This window comes from Oryzias melastigma, linkage group LG4 (genome assembly GCF_002922805.2).
Source record: "Oryzias melastigma strain HK-1 linkage group LG4, ASM292280v2, whole genome shotgun sequence".
Classification (NCBI taxonomy): Eukaryota; Metazoa; Chordata; class Actinopteri; order Beloniformes; family Adrianichthyidae; genus Oryzias; species Oryzias melastigma.
In genome coordinates, this window is record NC_050515.1 from 22,488,348 (window position 1) to 22,507,692 (window position 19,345).

At 44.5% G+C, this 19,345-nt stretch overlaps 1 protein-coding gene across 8 annotated transcripts in view; it reads right to left on the reverse strand.

Moving 5' to 3' along the window:
- Positions 1–4,783: 4,783 nt before the first annotated feature.
- The window catches only part of mast2 (microtubule associated serine/threonine kinase 2), a 169,870-nt gene continuing 155,308 nt past the window's right edge, over positions 4,784–19,345 (reverse strand). For all 8 annotated transcript variants that reach the window (XM_036211612.1, XM_024278302.2, XM_024278301.2 and 5 more), the window contains 21 exons: positions 18,024–18,125; positions 16,404–16,536; positions 16,249–16,316; positions 15,854–15,957; positions 15,570–15,778; positions 14,785–14,923; positions 14,347–14,479; positions 14,097–14,262; positions 13,195–13,296; positions 12,457–12,579; positions 12,276–12,385; positions 12,042–12,196; positions 11,824–11,966; positions 11,497–11,676; positions 10,961–11,200; positions 10,661–10,887; positions 10,021–10,143; positions 9,780–9,916; positions 9,524–9,711; positions 8,906–9,429; positions 4,784–8,449 (listed from right to left, as the gene is read on the reverse strand). In XM_036211612.1, the coding sequence (XP_036067505.1) occupies positions 7,136–8,449; positions 8,906–9,429; positions 9,524–9,711; positions 9,780–9,916; positions 10,021–10,143; positions 10,661–10,887; positions 10,961–11,200; positions 11,497–11,676; positions 11,824–11,966; positions 12,042–12,196; positions 12,276–12,385; positions 12,457–12,579; positions 13,195–13,296; positions 14,097–14,262; positions 14,347–14,479; positions 14,785–14,923; positions 15,570–15,778; positions 15,854–15,957; positions 16,249–16,316; positions 16,404–16,536; positions 18,024–18,125 (4,620 nt within the window). In that variant the 3' untranslated portion in view covers positions 4,784–7,135. The remainder of the gene's footprint in view (positions 8,450–8,905; positions 9,430–9,523; positions 9,712–9,779; positions 9,917–10,020; positions 10,144–10,660; positions 10,888–10,960; positions 11,201–11,496; positions 11,677–11,823; positions 11,967–12,041; positions 12,197–12,275; positions 12,386–12,456; positions 12,580–13,194; positions 13,297–14,096; positions 14,263–14,346; positions 14,480–14,784; positions 14,924–15,569; positions 15,779–15,853; positions 15,958–16,248; positions 16,317–16,403; positions 16,537–18,023; positions 18,126–19,345) is intronic.

Below are 19,345 nucleotides of genomic sequence, written 5' to 3' on the forward strand. Positions count from 1 at the left end.
TCTTGCACAAGGACACCTCAACACATGGGTGGGAACTGAACCTGCTATCTTGCAGAGGTTGAACACTAAGATCAATAACTTGCTCAGTAAGGTAAATAAAATGAAAATTTTTAGTTTTAACTTTAATTTGTGATGTAGAATCTTTTGAATATTTGGTAATGCCTGATATGTTTGCTTTTATGTAGCTTACTGAGAGTGAAATCCATCTCTTTAAATATCAGGATTTTCTTATTAAATCCTAATAATTTCTAATATTGTTTTACTAAAAAGATAATCAGTCAGGGCGCTGACATGGCTAAATCTGGTAAAAAATGCATAATCCCTGAACCCTCGCCTCATCCTCTGGGTCCTGTCCTTCCTGACACAGAGAGCTCGGTGTGTGAAGTATAGATCTTAATCTTGTAAGATGAAGAAGAAAATCTTCAGACATGAATACATGAAAAACACGAGTAATTTCACTTATGCAGCAGGATACCTTTAACCCGTTCCTGTGCCGACACACCAGGCTACCAGAGTTTCACGTGTTGTGATTTCATTTCATTCGGCTTCACCCGCGACGGCGATCTAATCAGGCAAGAGCGAGTCAAAACAGCCGTGAGGGGGCGACCGGGCCCTCTGCGGAGCGGCCTCAGAGCCGAAGCCCCGCCGCCTCATTCATCACACCCCTGCACCGCTACTGTTGGTGCAAACAAGAAGATTGGTATTTACTGAATGCAGAGAACGGTGATGAATCTCACCTGCTCTGCATCCATCTGCTGCGCCTGAACACACTCATTTACATACAGAAAAGGTCCCGGACAACCAAACGGGGTAAAAAGATGTGTCACGGAGACGCTGAGATCCTCCTAATATAGACGGATGGAGCAGAAGCAGCACGGGGAGATAAAGTCTGTAGTTTGTGCTAGAATTCAGCACCTGTTCTGAAGCATGAAAGACCCACTCTGATGAAAGCTTGTTCTTTTTCTGATGATGTATATTAACCCTCGTGCTCTCTTATGGGGTCCAGGTGACCCCACCCATACATTGATGTGTGATCCCTCCCATGGCAAAGGTGGACTGGATTTCATGTTTGCCTGTGAAGATAAAAAAAAATCCTTGAAAAAAAAGTTCAGTGTGCGGTCTGGTAAACATGCCTATGATAGCACAAGGGTTAAAAAAAAATAACCTGCATTTTTTATTCAATTTGTTGTGAATTAGTAGCAGACAAAAAAAAGCAGCCTGAGAAAGATTGTAGTTGTGATGTCACAAATACAGTGGGCGGGGCACAAACTCCGTGCTCTGCTCCATTCTGATGCATCCACTTGTAGACGACTAGATTCATATTTGCCATTTTCCTCTGAATTGGTATCTGGCTCAAAACTGTACGGCTGGATAGCTCCAACATCGCTCACCAATTTTGTTGCATCGCTAATGCTAGGTCAGGAGGGATGACAGGTTGTAGGGGTGGGGCTTCTGTAGAAACTATGTCTAGGAAGTGCTTAATAGATCAAATTCGATCAGATTGTGACTTTAATGAATGAAAATCACCTGAAACTCTTTTTTTTGTTTTAAATATAGGAAGTTATACCAAACTTAGTAAAAAATAGACATTAAAAAGGAGATTTAAGGTGAACACCTGATGGAAAATTGGAATTTTAGACGAGAAAAGTCGCTCTGAGCTCCATTTGATAAAAGGCTTGGCATTAGAAATACTTGTTTCTAGTCTTTTGTGGGGGTCTGACAGCTCTATAGACCCCTGACAGGCAGCAGTCAGTTCAGTGACGGTTTCAGCTCGTTTGTGACGGATGGCCCAGTCTGAGAGCGGGGAGTCGATATCTCTGGGTCTCGTTTCCCTCCGTCCACCTTCTCCTCTCCGCCCTTCTCCTCGCTCCTCCTGGAATGAGTCTGCGCGCTCATGTAGAGCCGTGTCAACGTGAGGCGGAGCCGGCAATTCATCACTCCGTTCCAGCTTCCTGTCACAGGACGCCCGCTGTCAGAGCCCCTCACCGCCAACATGTGTACCCCTGTCCCCTCAGGACCCCCAGGCAAGAAGGAGAGGCCCTCGCTCTTCTCCTCAGCTCTGACAGCTCCACCCCACCCCCCCCTGGATGGATGAGAGAAATCAAGACAGAGAAGGAAGCGAGAAGGGCCCAATTATCACAGAATGCATCAGTGTTTAAATCAGGCGCTGCGACCCTTAACCCCGGCCGTCCAGAGGAAGGAGAGCAAGGCTCCCCCGGTGCACAGGCAGCGATGTTGAAAGCTAATGGAGCTTCATTTTACAGCCATGTCATCCTGCAGAGCCGCACAGATTACCTATTACCTTCATAAACGCCTCACAAGGCCGGCTGAAGCTGCTTCTCGACACCATTAAAATGACTGAAATCTCCCGAGGAGACAGAGTGAGGCCAGAGGCGCTCATTCAGCAGCCCGCCGGCCCATTTGAAGGCCCATTAAGGAGCTCGATGCTGCAAAACCACAACTTTACTGACTGGATGAGGCCACTTTGGTGATTCTGCGCAGAGCTGGTGAGAAAATGAGTTTACAGGTAATTTACTGCTACTTATCGGCTCTGCCTCACTCCCTGGAAGTGCAGCCGGACATGATGAGGACAAATGACTAAGGATCAAACGCTTGGCATGGACTGGAAAATGGAGGGGAGGGGGCCATTTAACATCACATCTGCTGAGGCAAACCTTCTACTGATGTCATTTCTTGGCCTCCAGGCTTTTTCTTTGTCACTCTGGTCACAGACACTTCTGGTTTCTTTGAACAGCTGTGATTAAAACATCTAAAAGTCATAGCAAACATGCTATTTCACAAATATTAATAGCCTCAGCTTTACTTGTAAATATTCCGTTCATCATTTATATTGTTTTTCGTAAACCTGCACCTTACATTATGAACAACCATGACGACGGGAGACCTGTCCACATGAAGATCACCTGAGAGACCTTCTCAAAGCTATAAAACTAATACAATTGTAGAAAAAGTACAGATAATGACCAAAGTAAACATACAAAAATAAAGTGGAAGAACGCAGGAGCATCACAATATTTTTGAAAGCCAAATCAAAAAGTGAAACTCACATTTGATTCAATTATTACGCAAAGATTGAAACATTTTAAGCCTCTATTTCTTTTCCCTTTGATGCTTTTGCTCACAGGTAAAAAAAAGTCAATTTAGTGTCTCAGAAAATTAGGACAATGGGGTAAAATAAAAAAAAATTAAAACTCTGAGCCGTCTGTGTCTGGATCATCAGACTTGACAGAAGTCCAGAAAGTCTTCACCATGCAGAAAAACCATAAAGTAATGGCTGATTCAGCTGGTTGTTCACAGAGTGCTGCATTCAAGCATACTAACAGAAAATTGAGTTAAAAGATGTGGGAGGAAAAGATTCAGATCACTGGAGATGACTGTCAAGTGAAATCTATTTGAGACTTGGGGAGATCATCACTAACTGAGGACTTAGATTGAGTCATTACATCAAGAGCCACCAGACAGACTAATAACACAAGACGTGAACTATAAATCTCACAATCTTTGCGTCAACCCACTCCAGAATCACATATTATATCAAACCAAAGCTAAGTAGGAAAAAAACTGGACTGGTGCCTAATAGTTTGGAGCAGGGCTGTCCAAAGTTTTTTTTAAAGACGGTTTAGTGAGGTGAAAATATGCGAGAGACAATCAATCGGCCTGCATTCTTTGAATCATAGATAGATACTAATTACAAATTTAATTTCAAAATTATCATGAATTTTGGTTTTGAAGATAAAAAATAAAATGAAGGAAAAGTTTGCCTGGAAAAGAAAGCATTTGTCAATGATGAATCTGAGTTCATATGAAATTTTATGAATTATTTACTATTAAATGTTCACTGTACAATTCCTCATGTAAACCATGTGAATAGGAAAAGGGTCTCAAATAGTTATTAAAAAGTATGAAACACAACGTTTTGATCAAATACACTAATCTGTTCATTTTGTTTCAGTCTGTATTTAAAAAAAGCAAGAAAGTGTTCCAAAAATGTCCTACAACAGTGCTGCCATGAGTTTACAACGGCTTATAATAGAATTTAGCCAATTGCAATCAAGAAAAAAACTTCTTAATACTAAATGTTTCTGAAACCTTTAAATATTAGGTTTAGTTATCCATAAGCAACCAACAATAAAATGAGAATTAAAGAACCAAAAGCTTGAAATATTTCTATTTATGCATATTGTTAATTTTTCATGAGTTTTACTTTTTGAAATGGCTGATCATTGAGGGATTCAAACGCTGCAGCGAGTAAGTTTGAAAGAACTTTTAACTTGAATGTCACATTGTGTCCTTTATTCTAATCCACCCTGAAGGGCAGATTTAATTAAAAAGGAGGGTGCTGCCCCGCCCACCCTTGACCAGAAGCTGATCAATGTTATGTCTTTACTAAAAAAACCCAATACTGTCCACCAAATTCAAGACCATATTTTCATCTTAGCTTTTTTACTATAGTCTTTCCTTTTTTTGTCATATACTATCAGTTATTTTGGTGTAAATAACATTTATCTCCTTTCTTACGCTTAAATTTAGCATAGAATTAGATCATTTCATATATTCATATAAATATTCCAGATCTTTCTGGATTATGTTGGGAAGTGTTGACACATTAAAACAACAAAAAACACTTTTTTTTTTTTTTTACATATTTTTGTATTCATCACAATTTGTTCATTTGTTGGATTTAATTTTTTCTAATCTTGGAGGAAAAACACTTTTTTAGGCTGACTAAGCTCCTAAAATGAAAGAATAGATGACACATTGATTAAAAAAAACACTTTATTATTGTTGTAAGGTAAGATTGACAACAACATGCTTTACCACAATAAAAAGATATTGCACTGGTTTAACTCTAGCCATGGATCCTCTGCTTCCCAGCCTTCGTCCTCCTCTTCCTCACTCAGACACTCTGACTCGCCTGCAGGGGTCGAGTCGGTTCAAGTCTGCTGAAAACTCCGGTCGCCCTTGCTGAGACCTCGTACCTGGCCGCACCTTCGCGTCACATGACCCTGTCGCGTTTGTGCCTCACAGACAGCAGCTCCTGAAGACGCCCCGACATCAAATATCCCGCTAAAAACCGGACGGGTTTACCTTCACCATAATAATTAAAAAAATGAATTTAGTGACGTTTCCATAGTATGTGTTCACTGTCTGCAGCGATTCTGTCTGTTTCACTTTTTGTTTTAAAGCTTTTTAACTGAATCCAGGATCTTCTTCACCCATTTTTTCGATTTTGAATGTCCTTTCTTATTTTGGAGTCGAGGATCAGACGTTTGACTCGTTACAGGAGGATTTCAGTCCCAAAACAGACAGACGAGTGAGAAACGACCTTTGGCTTGTGTTGGTTTGGAGGTGAGTACAACTTAGGTGTGGAGTTGTTTAGAAGCACACGTGGATCTCTGAGGGGTTTCAGGACCGACACTGGAGGACTAATTTCTGGACTCCTGTGTCATTTCTTGTAGGGTAAACACTAAACACACAGTGATGTATTTACACTAGAGAGGAAAAGAACTTGTGTGTGACTGCGGTGCCAATGGGAGCTGACTTTACCTGAACATCTGGTCATGGCGTGACCTCCTAACATCTTCTTTGGAGAGTTGACCTGTCTTCCTTCTGCTTCCGTGCAGCTCAAAGAGTCGGCTGTGAAGATCTACAATGAGGAGGAGGCGGCGCACTTTCTCCACTGACAAGTCTTCCTCATCAACACCCTCATCGTCCTCGCTGACTGACTCGCCCGCTGGAGGAGCCGCGGTCGCTACCGGCAACAAGACCCACCGACGGCGAGACACACACAGAGAACAAATGTAAACATGAAACGGAATCCGCTTCAAAGTCGGTTCGGAGTTGGCGAGCTTCAACTCAAAACTATTATTTCCTCGACGGCAGAAGCTGAATTCTAAACTGCAGGAAACGGCATTTCCTTTCGGGGAGGAGCAGCAGTCGGGACGAAAACCGAGCAAACAAAAATGTAGGACGACACAGAGGAGATCAACGTTTGTGCAGAAGTTTGACACAGGCAGGAGCAGAGCGCCTAAAATCCAAAACACACACACGCGCACGCACACACACACTCTGGGTATAAAACAGATACACAGCTACACTTGAACACACAGTCCTGTGACAAAACGGCTGATCCGTCTTTAAACAACCAGACTTTAGCAGATGACAACAGAGTCTGGATCTGACAAATATAGAGAAAAGTGATGTTTTTATCACCGTCCTGCACACACACACAGATGACCACACAATTGCTCTCTTCTAAACACACAAAGTAAAGTGAAAACTTCACTGATAAAAACACAGCTAGTTGGTCCAAACTGAAGCTGCAGCAGAGGCTGGTGGAGGCTGCAAACACAAAGCTTTTGTCAGTTCAAACTCTGATCCGTTTGGGTTTCTTTCCATCAAGTAAGTGAAGGAGCAGCTGAGATGGATGACATTTTTCTACTTTGACTTAATAAAAGCATAAGCTTTTATTTTAATATTAAAGGACTCCAGAGAAGGAGTTGCTCCTCTTTTCCTATTGGATAAAAGTCTGTCAATCACAGTGTAACTCCTCCGCGTTTTAATCCTCACTCCTAAATGGAGATGAATTGAGAATGAAAGTGTTTAATTTGACCAAAATCAATTATAAGAACAGAGGAGCTGCCCCCTGGTGGAGGTTAGAGATAATTTCAGGCTGCATTTGTTATTTAAACGTTTTATTGAGATGTTTTAGCCTTCAATTGTCAGACCTTTGAGGAAAATGAGGCTTTATGCACCTGCAGATGAGGGGATTCTTCTAGAAACTAACCTCAGTGTTTGGACTGCACCTGCAGTCTGCGCTCAGGGAAAACACCTGAAATCTGCGGTGAGGAGGAGAGGTGCATTCATTAGGACACTTCCTGACCCCATGAGGAAGGTTTCTGAGCTCTTTGTGTTTGCAGCCCCGCACATGTTTGCAGCAAAACAAGGTGAATGTTTAGTCTGAAACAGGAAGTGGCTGCAGCCCTCGTGCTGGCTCTCTGCCCGCTGATTGGAGCACGAGTGGGTTTCTTCTGAGCATGCAGCGTTGTGTGAGTTTGGAACTCTGAACAGCACTGAGCGGCGTTTCCTCTGCATTATGTCGGGACAGTTTCTGCTATGTCTTCTTGCTGCTCGCTTTTCCCGGCTGAGAGGAGGCGGACGCTGTGCTAGTGGCGTTGGACGCTGTGGGGGGGTCGGAGCGCCCCTGCAGGGACTGAGGCGCTGAGGAGGGGGCGGGGCCTGTGCTGAGGGAGCCGCCGGAGGATTGGTTCACAGACGCGCCGCGCTCAGTCCTCTGCCGAGTCGGGGAACTGTGAGGCAACGGAGAATCGTCCACCTGTAGGGGGGCGGCGGGGAGGGGGTGAGAGGGAGGAGCGATCGCAGGACCTCCTTTGGGTTTCTGACTTCTGTCTACAGATGAGCCCAGCATGACAGGGCTCAGCACGCTCTTGGCTACTGTTGCAAGCTGGGACACTACTTTGTCCACGCTGCTCTCAGTGGGCGGAGCAGAGGAGCTTGAGGCGGAGCTAGACAGAGAGGAGCCACCCTGAGTTGCAGCAGCCACAGCGGCGCAGAGTCTCCGGTTGTCTGCCTCCTTCTTCTCTTTGGGGATTCCTGGGGAGGAGCAGGAGGAGCGGGAGGCGTCCCGGCTCTCTGCGCCGCCGGAGGTTTTGGAGTCGGGGGAACCTGAGGCGCTCTGCGTAGAAGGGGCCGTGGTTCTCGAGCTGTCTTGCTCATCGGCTTTGAGGCTCTTTGAGTCCACTGGGGGGGTGGCTTTGAGGGAGTCCTTGCTGACGGAGATGAAGGCGCTACCAGGAGTGGAGAAAGAGAGGGGAGCCTTGCCGGGTTTTGTAGAACAGCCTGGTTCTGGACCCTTCTTATCCTGCGCTGTCCATCCCACCACAGACGAAGAGGAACCTCTATCTTTTTCTCCTGCGGAGGGGGGGCTCTGGCTGGGTTTCACCTCTGGAAGCGAGGGGGCAGGCCTGCTGACCACTGAGGGCCCGGTGTGGGAGAATGTGGCGTGCGGGGTGGAGGGGGAGAGGCAAAGGGAGGGCAGGGTGCCCCCAGGACCCGTCCTAACAGTGGTGGGCCTTAGCAGTGGGGGAGGGGTGAAGGTGGTCCCCCTGCGTCCATCTTGGCTGTCCTCAGAGCCCTCGTCTGTCTCGTCCTCGGAGGAGTCGACCTCGTGGATGGCGTCCTGCTTCTGCAGCGACTCCCGGCGCTCGGCTCTGTCCTGGCGAATGGCCGACAGCTTGTCCTTCAGCTTGCTCTTCCCGGACGTCAGGCCGAGAGCGCCGGACACCGAGCCCAGAGCAGAGTCCCCTTCCTGCCGTCCTAACTTCCTGGAGGAGGAGGAGTGCTTCTGCAGGCTGCCCTTCTCGATGCAGCGTCCTGCCGAGGACAACAGAGCCTCGCCGGCGGACTCCTGAGGACCAACGACACAAAACAAACAGTCAGAATAAAAAACTGGCAGCTTATATAGACACTTCAATCACAATGGTGTATTTAGTGTTTTTAACATATTCTTGTAGCATTTGTCTGATGATGGAGGGCATATATAAAGAAAATTAAGGTTAAAATTTAATTTTTGAGTATTTCTGCATTCAAATCGTTGAGAATCGAAAGCAGACACAGAAGTCCTTTTTGAAAAAGCTGGGCCTCTAGCTTCCTGCTTGAAATGCTCATTGTGTTCATAGACAAATAAGCATTAATATTGTTTCTCATTTTCTGTTTAGATAATAAATCTTAAAGAAAAATGTTTCATTGTAATAAGCAACAAAAGTGAAACATCTGTAAAACTGTGAACTGCTACCTGTGAAGTCATTGTGTCTTAAACACATTAGTATGAAGTTAGGAATCATCTGATGTGAGTGAGGCTCACCTGAAGGCTCTGTAGACTCGGTTCTCTCTGCAGAATCTCCTTCTTAAAGTCCGAGTGGGAGATGTCCAGACTGTGTTTGCGGCTCCCCACTGCAGCCCCCACCCCGGCGGGAGACGAGGGGGAGCTGGAGAGAGAGGTGGCGAGCTTCTCGGCCGACTGCACCCTCTTGAGGAGCGGAGAGCGCGGAGGCTCTGCGCTCTTGGGCCTGGATATTTGTCTCACTAGAGGGGGGGAGGAGTGGAGCTTCACGGGGAAAGACGACCCTGCCGCGGACTGGCCCAGAGCGTGGTTGGGGAGGGGTGAGGGAGAGCGCTGTGGCGAGCTGCTCTGAGGGGTCGGTGAGGGCGTGCGGGCCAGCGGGGACAGGGGAATGTTGCCGGCTGACTTGCGTCGCGGGGAGCGGTACTGGCGCTGGAGCTTGGGGGCGAGGCCGTGCAGGGAGCTGGGCCGGATGTGGCCGGAGCTTGCTGGGGAGTTGGGAACACTGGAGCTCGGGGAGCTGCTCTGAGAGGAGTTTCCTCCAACTGAGAGACGGAAAATATCATATTCATGAGCTTTTCAGAAGCAAAACAGAACTAAAGATTTTTAGAAAATCCAGATTATTTAAATCTGTCTCACCTGAGTGGGCGGAGTCAGGGGTTGACCTGTAGCCTTGCGTTGGGCTCCGTGGTGACAGGTTGTGGGTTGGAGACCCGGGGCCGCTCTCCCCCGATGACAGCGAGCGGTTTAAGGACGACAGGCTGCGGCTGGTGTGCAGCAGAGACGCCTGCTTGGTGATTTTCCTGAACAGAGACGTCCTCTTCTTACTGCGAGGCGAGACGATCGGTTAACACTGGAGACCCCTGCACAGGTGCACACATGGACTATAACCCACCTGTCCTGTCCTTCCTTGTTCTTCGTCTTCTTGTTGCGTCTCGCCATCTTTGACTTGTGGCTCGTTTTCCGAGCGGGGCCGACTTTGATTGAGGTGTTTTCAAACGGGGTGGCAGCGATGGACACTTTGGCTCCGCTCTGAGTCGAGAGAGAAACATGACAACCAGGATTTCACTGCAGTTCTGAGGAACATGACACCCCCGTGAAAAAACGTCCTCGTTAAGGCCTCGTTGTTTCCGTACCTTCAGGATGAGCTCCACCACTTCTGTGTGAACCAAACCGTGGACCGGCTCGCCATTGACATGGGTGATCAGGTCCCCTTCTCTGAGTCCTGCTTCGTGTGCAGGTCCTCCCTCCTCTACATGCTGAAAGTGAGCAGAGATAATGGACCAAATAAAATACAGATAAACAAAAAACATTTTTAACAAGACAAATCTATAAATGAAATGAAAACTGCTGCAGAGAACAGATAAATCCTAAATAAATCCTAAAAAGGCTAAGCAGAGAGGAGTGTGGTTAGAACTACTTTTCTAAAACAGTAATAGAACTTTCAAAATAGAAAGAGGTCTGACGTAGAACCATGAGGCACACCGAATCAAATAACTTGTAGCTTTATTACCAAATTAAAGGATAGAGACTGGAAGAAAGTAAGTTCAAGTCTACTGCCGAGTCATACCAAAGACTCTAACGCCTCCCTGCTAGACACTCAACATTAAGTGGTTGAGTTTGGGGGTTTAAACCACCAAATGGTTCCAGATTGCAGCTGTGTCTGCAGCTCACCATTCCCAAGGAGATGAGTCAAATGCAGAGAACAAATTTCTCACTTTTAAGTCTGAGACAGCTTAATTTAAAACTTCTCTTCTGCTGTGCTGACAAACTCACCCAGACCATGTGGTGCACAGTGTAGATGTCGGTGTCTCCCATGTAGACCCGGATGGCTCTGAGGGTGAATCCGTATTTCTTCCCTGCTCTGTGGATGGTGATGGCGGGTTTGACGCTAATCACCGCTGGAGACAAGTCGCGACTCGGAGAGGAGTCCCGGGAGGAAGGATTGGACGACTGCGAGTGCGGAGACATGGGGCTGGCCAACGGCGAGGCTCCGTGATGGTCTGAAGACATGCAAAAGTTAAACCTCAAATGCATTTCCACAGAACATTTGCTCTTAAGCTCAATCGCACAGACCTGCAGGGATCATCAGCGACAGTGTGGTGGCAGAAGCAGACTTGATGACCTTATTGAGCGGTCTGGAGCTGGGGGTCGTGTGCTTGTCTGAATCTCCAGACAGCAGACGGTGGCGAGCTCGGCGAGCTGCTAGGTCGCTGATGGCCTTGGGGGTAGACGGAGAGTCGCTCTCTGCTGAAGATTTGGCCCCGGCGCTCGCAGCGCCATTGGCTCGTTCAGTCACTTCAGATGAGCTGCTCGCTGCAGGAAGAAAGTGAGAGCTAAGTAAGCTGAAGAGTTTACATCTGCAGGTATGTGAGATTTAGAGCTAATATCTTTGAGTCTGTATACAAATACATTATACAGAAAAGATGATCTTTATAAAATAAGACTTTTTGACTTTTTAAATCTTTGTTACATGAGAACAATTCAACCTGACTTGATCGAGAAGAAAGAACAAACAAATCCTTCGGAGGACGTCCACTGAGACGCAGAAGTTAAAGTTTTGTTGTTTCCTGCTATTTCAGAGTGTGTGTAGTGTGTGTGCGTGCACTGACGTGTGAGTGTAGCTTTGCTCTGCTGGCTGCAGGTGGAGCTTGGTGTGGTGGGCGACTCTTCCAGCTTCAGCTCTCTCTCCACCGGCAGCTCTGGGATGGCGAGCGGCAGCTCCTCGCTTCGCGGGCCTCTCACCGCATTCGGGCCCAGCAGGCCGGGACTCTTCCGACTGCCAGCTCCACCTAAAACACCAGCGGTGAGACTTTAGAGACCAATTAAAACTTTATCTATATGGGTACAGAAATCAATCCAAAAATCTGAAACATCCCGACACTAGAAAACTTGTTGGAAGCTTGGGGGAAGGAGGTGAGCAGCTGTTTTGGCTTTACCTGACCCTCCTTCCTCCTCAGAGGAGATAGCGAAGCGCGGCATCTCGATGATGGCGGAGCAGCAGCGTCTCCGGACCGTCAGCGGTGGACTCGAGTCGCTCTCTGTGTGTGAGGATTCTGATACTGACAGGCGCTTCCTCAGACTGAAGACAGGACAACCAGAATGAATCAGTCTGATAGCATCTACGCAGAGAACATTCTGAAGGAGACAGACTCACATCTCTGGAGATCCCACCAGCCAGGACCGATCTCTGGACTTGAGTCCACTCAGACTGTCCACGCGGTCTCCTCCTTCCTCGCTAAGGCTGCGCTTGGTGGGAGGAGGAGTCCTCTTCTCCTCATGCAAAGACAGACGTTCCATACTGCTGTAAACCTGTAAAGAAAACTCACATCAGTGGAGAAGCTCTACATTTCCATGTACGTGCTCCATGTACGTGGAGTTTTGTCTGTACCTTGCTGAAGCGAGGCGAGCAGGAAGAGAACTGTCGGAGCTCCACGTGCTCGTCATCATTGGTGTCTTCCTCCTCCTCAGAGTCCACATGGTGGTACCGATCAGAGCGGGCTGAAGGACGCAGACGGAGTTCAGAACGTACTTTGACTTCACAGACACCTACACTGAACTCTGACACTCACTGTCAAAGTAACTGGTGTCGTCCTCGGACTCCAGCTGAGGAATAAACTCTGCTTTCTGCCTCAGCAGGCCGTTCCAGTCCAGATCTGTGAAGAAGGCGTGCTGCTTCACCTCAAACGCTCCTCCTGTGTGGAGAGACAGTAGTTAGCGTTAAAGTCTGAGAGGTAAAAAACAACGATACCATCATAGTAAGAACTGATAGATGGAAAATGCTCTGAGCAGCACATGTGCAAAGCCTTTTTTCAAATTTGCACATGTATACTGTTGTACATGTGCTAAATAGTTGATTTACATTTTTTTTCATACAGTCAAAGCAACAATTTGTTGTTTTGTTGTGTGTTCCTAAAAATATAAAAGAACAAACCGTTGACAAAGACATTCCAGATAGTTAACAGTTTTTTCCCATTTCAATACGATTAATTTATTAGTAATGACTAAATTTATTTAATAGCAATAATGAACCTCTAGTTTGTGAAAGGAAAAGTTATGACATTTGGTTTGTGCTGAAAAAAGTATCAAATTCACTGGTGCTCAACTCTTTGTATTGTGTAACAAAAAAAAATCAGATTAAACAAATTGACTTGAAATAATAGTGTTTCCTCATTGACAATAGATTTTAAATTTCATTACGCTGCTTTATTATTTACTAGTGTGAGTAATCTTTGACCTATAAGACATGGGGAGTAAACGTAATGTTAGGACCGCACAAGGGTGAAGGTATTTTTAAATGTTTTTGTTACCTGTGCCCAGTCTTTCCAGAGGGTTCTGCCTTAGCAGCTTTGAGATGAGGTCCTGAGCGTCATGAGGCAGAGCTTCGTCCTCCTCCGGCCACACGATCTCATCTGAAACACACAAACACGACCGTCTGTCTTCAGGCTACAAACAATCCTGTTGTTTGATCCTCAGGCTTCATGTGACTAAGACAAGCTTACTATTTTTTAGATCCATCTATGAAACCAGCAATGATGTTGTTTTTATGAGTTCGTAGTCATTTTTTGTGCCTGGTGTACATGCCAGCCCCTCACAGCATGAAACAGATGAGAACACAGCCCCCCCTCCCACTGGAGGCCCATACTGTATGTCACTGGAGACACGGGAGGATCAGTAGGATCACGGACTTGGTCTGACATCAGAGGGAATTTAAAGGAGATGAGGATGAAGAATCAAAACTCTCAAGCCTGAGAGTCTGCTGTAGATCCACACATCAAGTGAGATTTTTCTAAAGTTTACTGCAGATTCATTTCTTTATAAATATGGATGTTCACGATAAAAAAAAAACACACATTTCCACTTTCTTTATGCAACTTTTTTGAGTAGAGACTTTTATATTTCAGGGTCCTAGACTTTGACTTAATTGATTGGAGTGGAAAGTGAAGGTTTAGGGGTAAAAATAAGATTGATCCAGATTTTCTCAAGCTTTCCCTGCAATTAGAGGGGATCTATCAACAGACATACATAAGATGGACAAACGCTGTTGAGGCCTGGTCTGTTATGACAGTTCTGGACTGCAAGGACCATATTGTTTTGGCAATTTATCTTTCTCACTGCACCTTTGAGGTGGAAAGACTCACCTAAATTTGCGCAAACCTCATACATGTTGAAATGAATGTTTAACAGAGTGAACAACAAAACATCTACTCACCACTGATCACCTGACCAAACAGCTCTTCAGGTGTGTCGCCAAAGAAAGGAGCGCAGCCCACCAGGAATTCATAGAGGATGACCCCCATGGCCCACCAGTCCACTGGCTTCCCGTAGCCCTGACGGAGGATCACCTCCGGGGCGATGTACTCTGGAGTTCCACAAACCTTCAGAATAAAAAAAAAAAATGTTAACATGTTAATGTTAAAGAGACAAAACCAGCATATATCCTTTGAAACGTGAGGGAGCACCTGTTTATCCAGAAACTCTCTAGTGTCTTTCTCAATGTGGCCTTCATAAAGATTTGTGGTCAAACTCATCAGACCAATCTTGGAGAGGCCAAAGTCAGTCAGCTTGATGTGACCAAGAGAGGTGATGAGGAGACTGGAGGAAAATAGGCAAAGTTTGAATTTATGTGAAGAATCTATGCAGACATACTTAGTAATACCTGGATGTTTTATATAGTATAACCATATATACACAGTCTGTATATCAAGAAAAGTATATACATACAGTGATATGATTACTGATATTACTTTTGTTTTTTTTTTCTTTTTCATGTTTTTGTACAGCTACTGTGACCAAATAAATATTCAATAAACATCCCAAAAAAGGAAAAAAAAAAAAGTAAAATCTCATCAAACACAATCTAAAGGTAAATGCAAAGCCCTCTGTTTTCTTTGTCTTACTTGTCAGGTTTAAGGTCTCTATGCACGATGCCATAGTTGTGAAGATACTCCAACGCAAGGACGGTCTCAGCAAAGTACATCCGAGCCATGTCGACTGGAAGTGCTCCGATATTCTTCAGCAGTGTAGCGCAGTCTCCACCTGCACACAAACACAGCTTAGAGCTGCTGAACGGATCCTAGCAACAACTGACTCGTGGACTGTATTTGAGAACTGGACTTAGTAACCCCCTACCCCCTGGGGTTCCAAATAGGTTCTAAAAAGCCAAAATAATAATTTATTATCAGAATAACAAATCTTGCTCTGATACTTTTTTAACAGGTTTTTTGCTAATCCTCATTTTTTCATGATTTTTTTGTCTGTAAAGTTTTCAAATTATAAACTGCTGCTCAAGAGGTAGGGGTGTGGCCTACCAACAAGTTCACTCTTAACCCGTTAACACCGCTTTTATCCTTCAGAATCTACTGGAATCACGTTGATCGTGCCAACAATTACAAAATTACAGTAAATCAAAGAACATAAACATTGAAGCTCAGGTGTTAAAGGGTTAATTGGTGAGAGCAGTTGCCATAGAAACATTGAGTCAGACCGATTTGGACCAATCACTTCTTACTGACATCATCTGACTCCAACATGGCGGAGTTAGTATAACGAAAAAATGGAGACTCAATTGGAAATCATTTCGTTGGAGCCAGAAGTACGTCGGTTTTCTATGGGTGATGTCACACTGACTAGCTCCAGTTTTCATATACAGTCAGTGGGCTGGTTCCAGCAGGGGAGGTCTTACCCTCCACGTACTCCATCACCATGCAGAGGTGTCTCCTGGTCTCAAAGGAGCAGAACATTGAGACCACAAAGGGGTTTTCTGCAAACGTTAGGATGTCTCGCTCCACAAAGGCCTGCTGGATCTGGTTCCTCAGGATCAGGTTCTGCTTGTTGATCTTCTTCATGGCAAACCGCTGCCTTGTTTCTTTGTGTCGTACGAGATAAACGGCACTACAAAAGCCAAACAGAGAAAGAGTTAGAGCTGAACGGCTCGTTAAAAGCTGTGGGGGGGGTGTGTACTCATACCCATATGCTCCATTACTGATGAGCTTGATGTTTTCAAAGTCTTCTTCTCGAGGGGTTTTGATTTTGGTCTGTGGTGGCGCTGCAGGCAATGTGGTCCCTCGACCCTAAAACAACAGCACAGATTGACTGAATTCAATTGATTTCCATTGAGAAGTGACACTATTGAATCATAGAGTTCAATGATTAACTTATTCAAGCCTTTCTTTTTCAATTTTAGGCAAAAAATACTTTTATTTTAGTTTGTAATGTAAGAGTTTACCCTTTTTTAAATGAAAAATACACCTTTGATTGATTATTTTAGACCACCTAAACTAATTTTATTACAAAAAAAGGCAATATCCAGAAATGAATGAGGCTTAATTAAAATCAATCACTTCAATTTTGATTTCACTCACATCAGTTGAGTCGTCTGTTTCTGGCGTTTCTGGGTTTCCGCTGTCGTAGCTGCTCAGCTGTGTCATTTCTGAGGACAGAAAAACCATCAGTGAGTAAAAAGATTCAAGAGGTAACAAAAAAAAAGCCTTTCTGATGTAAACTCTGGTGGTTTTACCTTCCAGAGGGTCCCTGGTGAGACCCAACTGACTGATGATGTATCGAGGGATGTCGGACTTGATGCCCTGACCTTCCTTCGCATGACCTTCAGCTGCCTCCAACAAGTGGTAAAATTCTTCGGGGTCGAACTCCTGCAGAGGAGGAAGGATACGTTAGAGCTTGTGGGGAGCATGGCGGTCCAACATAAAAAATTCCTAGGGATACTCGTGTGACATCAAACCTCTGTCCCAAACTCATGGTTTCAACATAAAAACAAATATGAGTTCCAAATCATCAGCAGATGCAGGCATGCATAGATCATTCAAGACAGACTTTTCCCCCCAGATGTCTTCCTGCAAAAACCCCATTTAATCTGTGAACTTCCATTTGTAAAAAGCTGTGGTGTTAGGTGTCACAGCTCCCCTGCATGTGATTAGTCAAAACCAGCCATGTGAGCCCTGGGACAGCTTCCTCTCCATGCTTGTCCTCCTCTTCCTCACCCTTCACTGCTCCTCCAATTACACCTCTGTCCTCCTCACTCTCTTTTTTATGATTTTTGTTTTCACTCGAACTGCCCATTTTCTTATTGAGCCTGAAGTGTAGAGTGTCTGAAGTAAAGATGTTCTGTTTTGTGAGGGCGTGAAGGGCAGAAAGGTTTCAGACCACTCTAACTTGAGTTTGAAGCAACGATCACACCACCCATTAAATAAACGTTTAAAAATTGATCATGGAGGAGGAATTCATAATTGCAGTGTGTGCTTAGCCAGAATTGTACGACGAAGTCTTTCTTTTATTGGAATAGAACTGTAAAAGAAAAAGCCTAGAGTATTTTGGTATCTACTGTAGATTGTTATGCTAATTTGGCATTTAGCTAATATTTAGCAACATGCTGGCTATTTTGACTCGCATATGCCAGCTGTATTGGATAATTTGGAATCGACAAAAGATTTTTTGGGATACTTTGAAGTTTAGCAGCATTCTACCTGTTTTGGTTGGTTTGGCATCTACTCTGCTCTTTTTATTATTTTGGCATTTAGCTGTTATAATAGCATTATACCAGCTCTTTCAGCTATTTTGGAAAATATGTTAACAATATGCTGGCTAATATGGCTACTATTGGGGTTTTTCAGAGTCATTTGGCATTCAGCTATTATTTTTTGCAAGTTTTAGAGTTTTCAGTTATCAGCATCAGCAGTTCTAGCATTCGCAGTGGCCAGTTTCAGGGTATACTAGCATTCGCATTACTATTATTGCAGGTAATGCTATACATTTTATTTTTATTTATTTTTAAGTATTCATAATAAAAATAACTAATAGAGAATATTTAACCTAGGACATTATTTGGATATTGTACAAAAACGGTACTAATGAAAACACCTAAAGCAGAAAAGAAAGAAAAAATGAAAAGCAACACTAATGTTTATTGCACCACAATAAATCATGAATCAAATAACATTTTGAGAAGTATCAAAAACTACATTTTTTTTCCCCAAGCTTTATTGTAAGTGATGATTTGGATTACTTGGACATCATATGTGTGCTGGCTGTAATTTTAAAACAAGGAATAGGACACCTGCCTCATGTTACCATCAGTTTAAACTGGATAAAAATAGAGCCCTGCTGTTTGGTCATTTCTTACCAGACATTCCAGGAGACGCGCCGGCCGGGCGATGATGATCATCAGCTTCTTGATGAGCTGAGTGACGAAGGTCACTTCCACGCTCTCTGAGCGCTCGTGGGCCTGAGAACAGAAACAGACACAACTCTGGGTCAGGCCTGCAAGTTCTTCCTATTTTCTTTTCAAATAGATCAAATCTGCTAAAATAGTAAGTGAGGTTTCAACTGAACGATCATTTTGTTGACAATAACTGTTTTTTATGTCAGAAATTATTTTTAATGACATTTCAGATAGTTTTTTTTCCCCTTCCATTTGAATGAAGTGTAGCAGAGACACTGCAGCTTTGTGTTTGTCCTTCACAAACCAAACACAACAGTCAGTTCTAGGACACGCAAGTTCTGGTGACTCCGGAGAGCAAATCTAAATCAAGGCGACCTCCACGTCTCCCTGATATTCACCATGAAATAACTGTCAGCGTGGAGACGAAGCAATTTACTCAGCCGCCCGCTGCAGCAGTGACTGACCCCGGCGCAGAATTGTGTTTGTGTGTGACAGTTACAAAGAGCGCAGCGTGAAACATGTTTCAGTCTTGAGGGGGTGGGTGGGGGGGTCTCCATGTGTGTACATGTGGTCCCGTCTGTATTTATGACTGCAGTCGGCATGCATGTGTTCATAATGTATGCTTGTGTCAGGAGAAGTAACACAGAAAAGAAAAGGCTATTCGTAACCAAAGCATGTGGTGTGGCCATGTTTGGGTGACAGGGCCGTGCTGACTGAGGCGGGGGGCCCGGGGGCCCCGTAACCCTCAATCCATAAATTATTTATGAATGTAATGAGGGCCGGAGGGGGAGTGTGCATGTGTGAGCACTCTAAACACGTAGCAGGCTGTGTTTAAGCCGTGAGTTATGGACAGCTGGCGGACGGACTCAGTGCAGAGACATTTATTAATGGTGGCCGTGTCAACATGAGCCCCCCATGTAGGGTGGCTTATTTATGAAGCAAATTTCAACATCAAACAAGGAAAAAAAATATGATTATGTACAACAAAACATTTTAAAATAACCTACATTATTAAAATTCATAAAAGAGATAGGATGTGGATAATAAAAATACATAAAGTGTTCTTTTTAAATTTGTACTTTTAAACAGTCACCAGTTAACTTGGGAACTGAGTCAACAAGTTAAACAACTTTGAAAAAAACATTAAATAAATCATAATAGATAGCTTTCAAACATATTAATGGTTCTCTTTTGCTAATTCAAGCTTAGTGGCTTGCCTATTGACTGTACATGAGAACTGGAGTGAACGGCTTGCTTCCTGCTCCAACCAAATTAAGTCACAC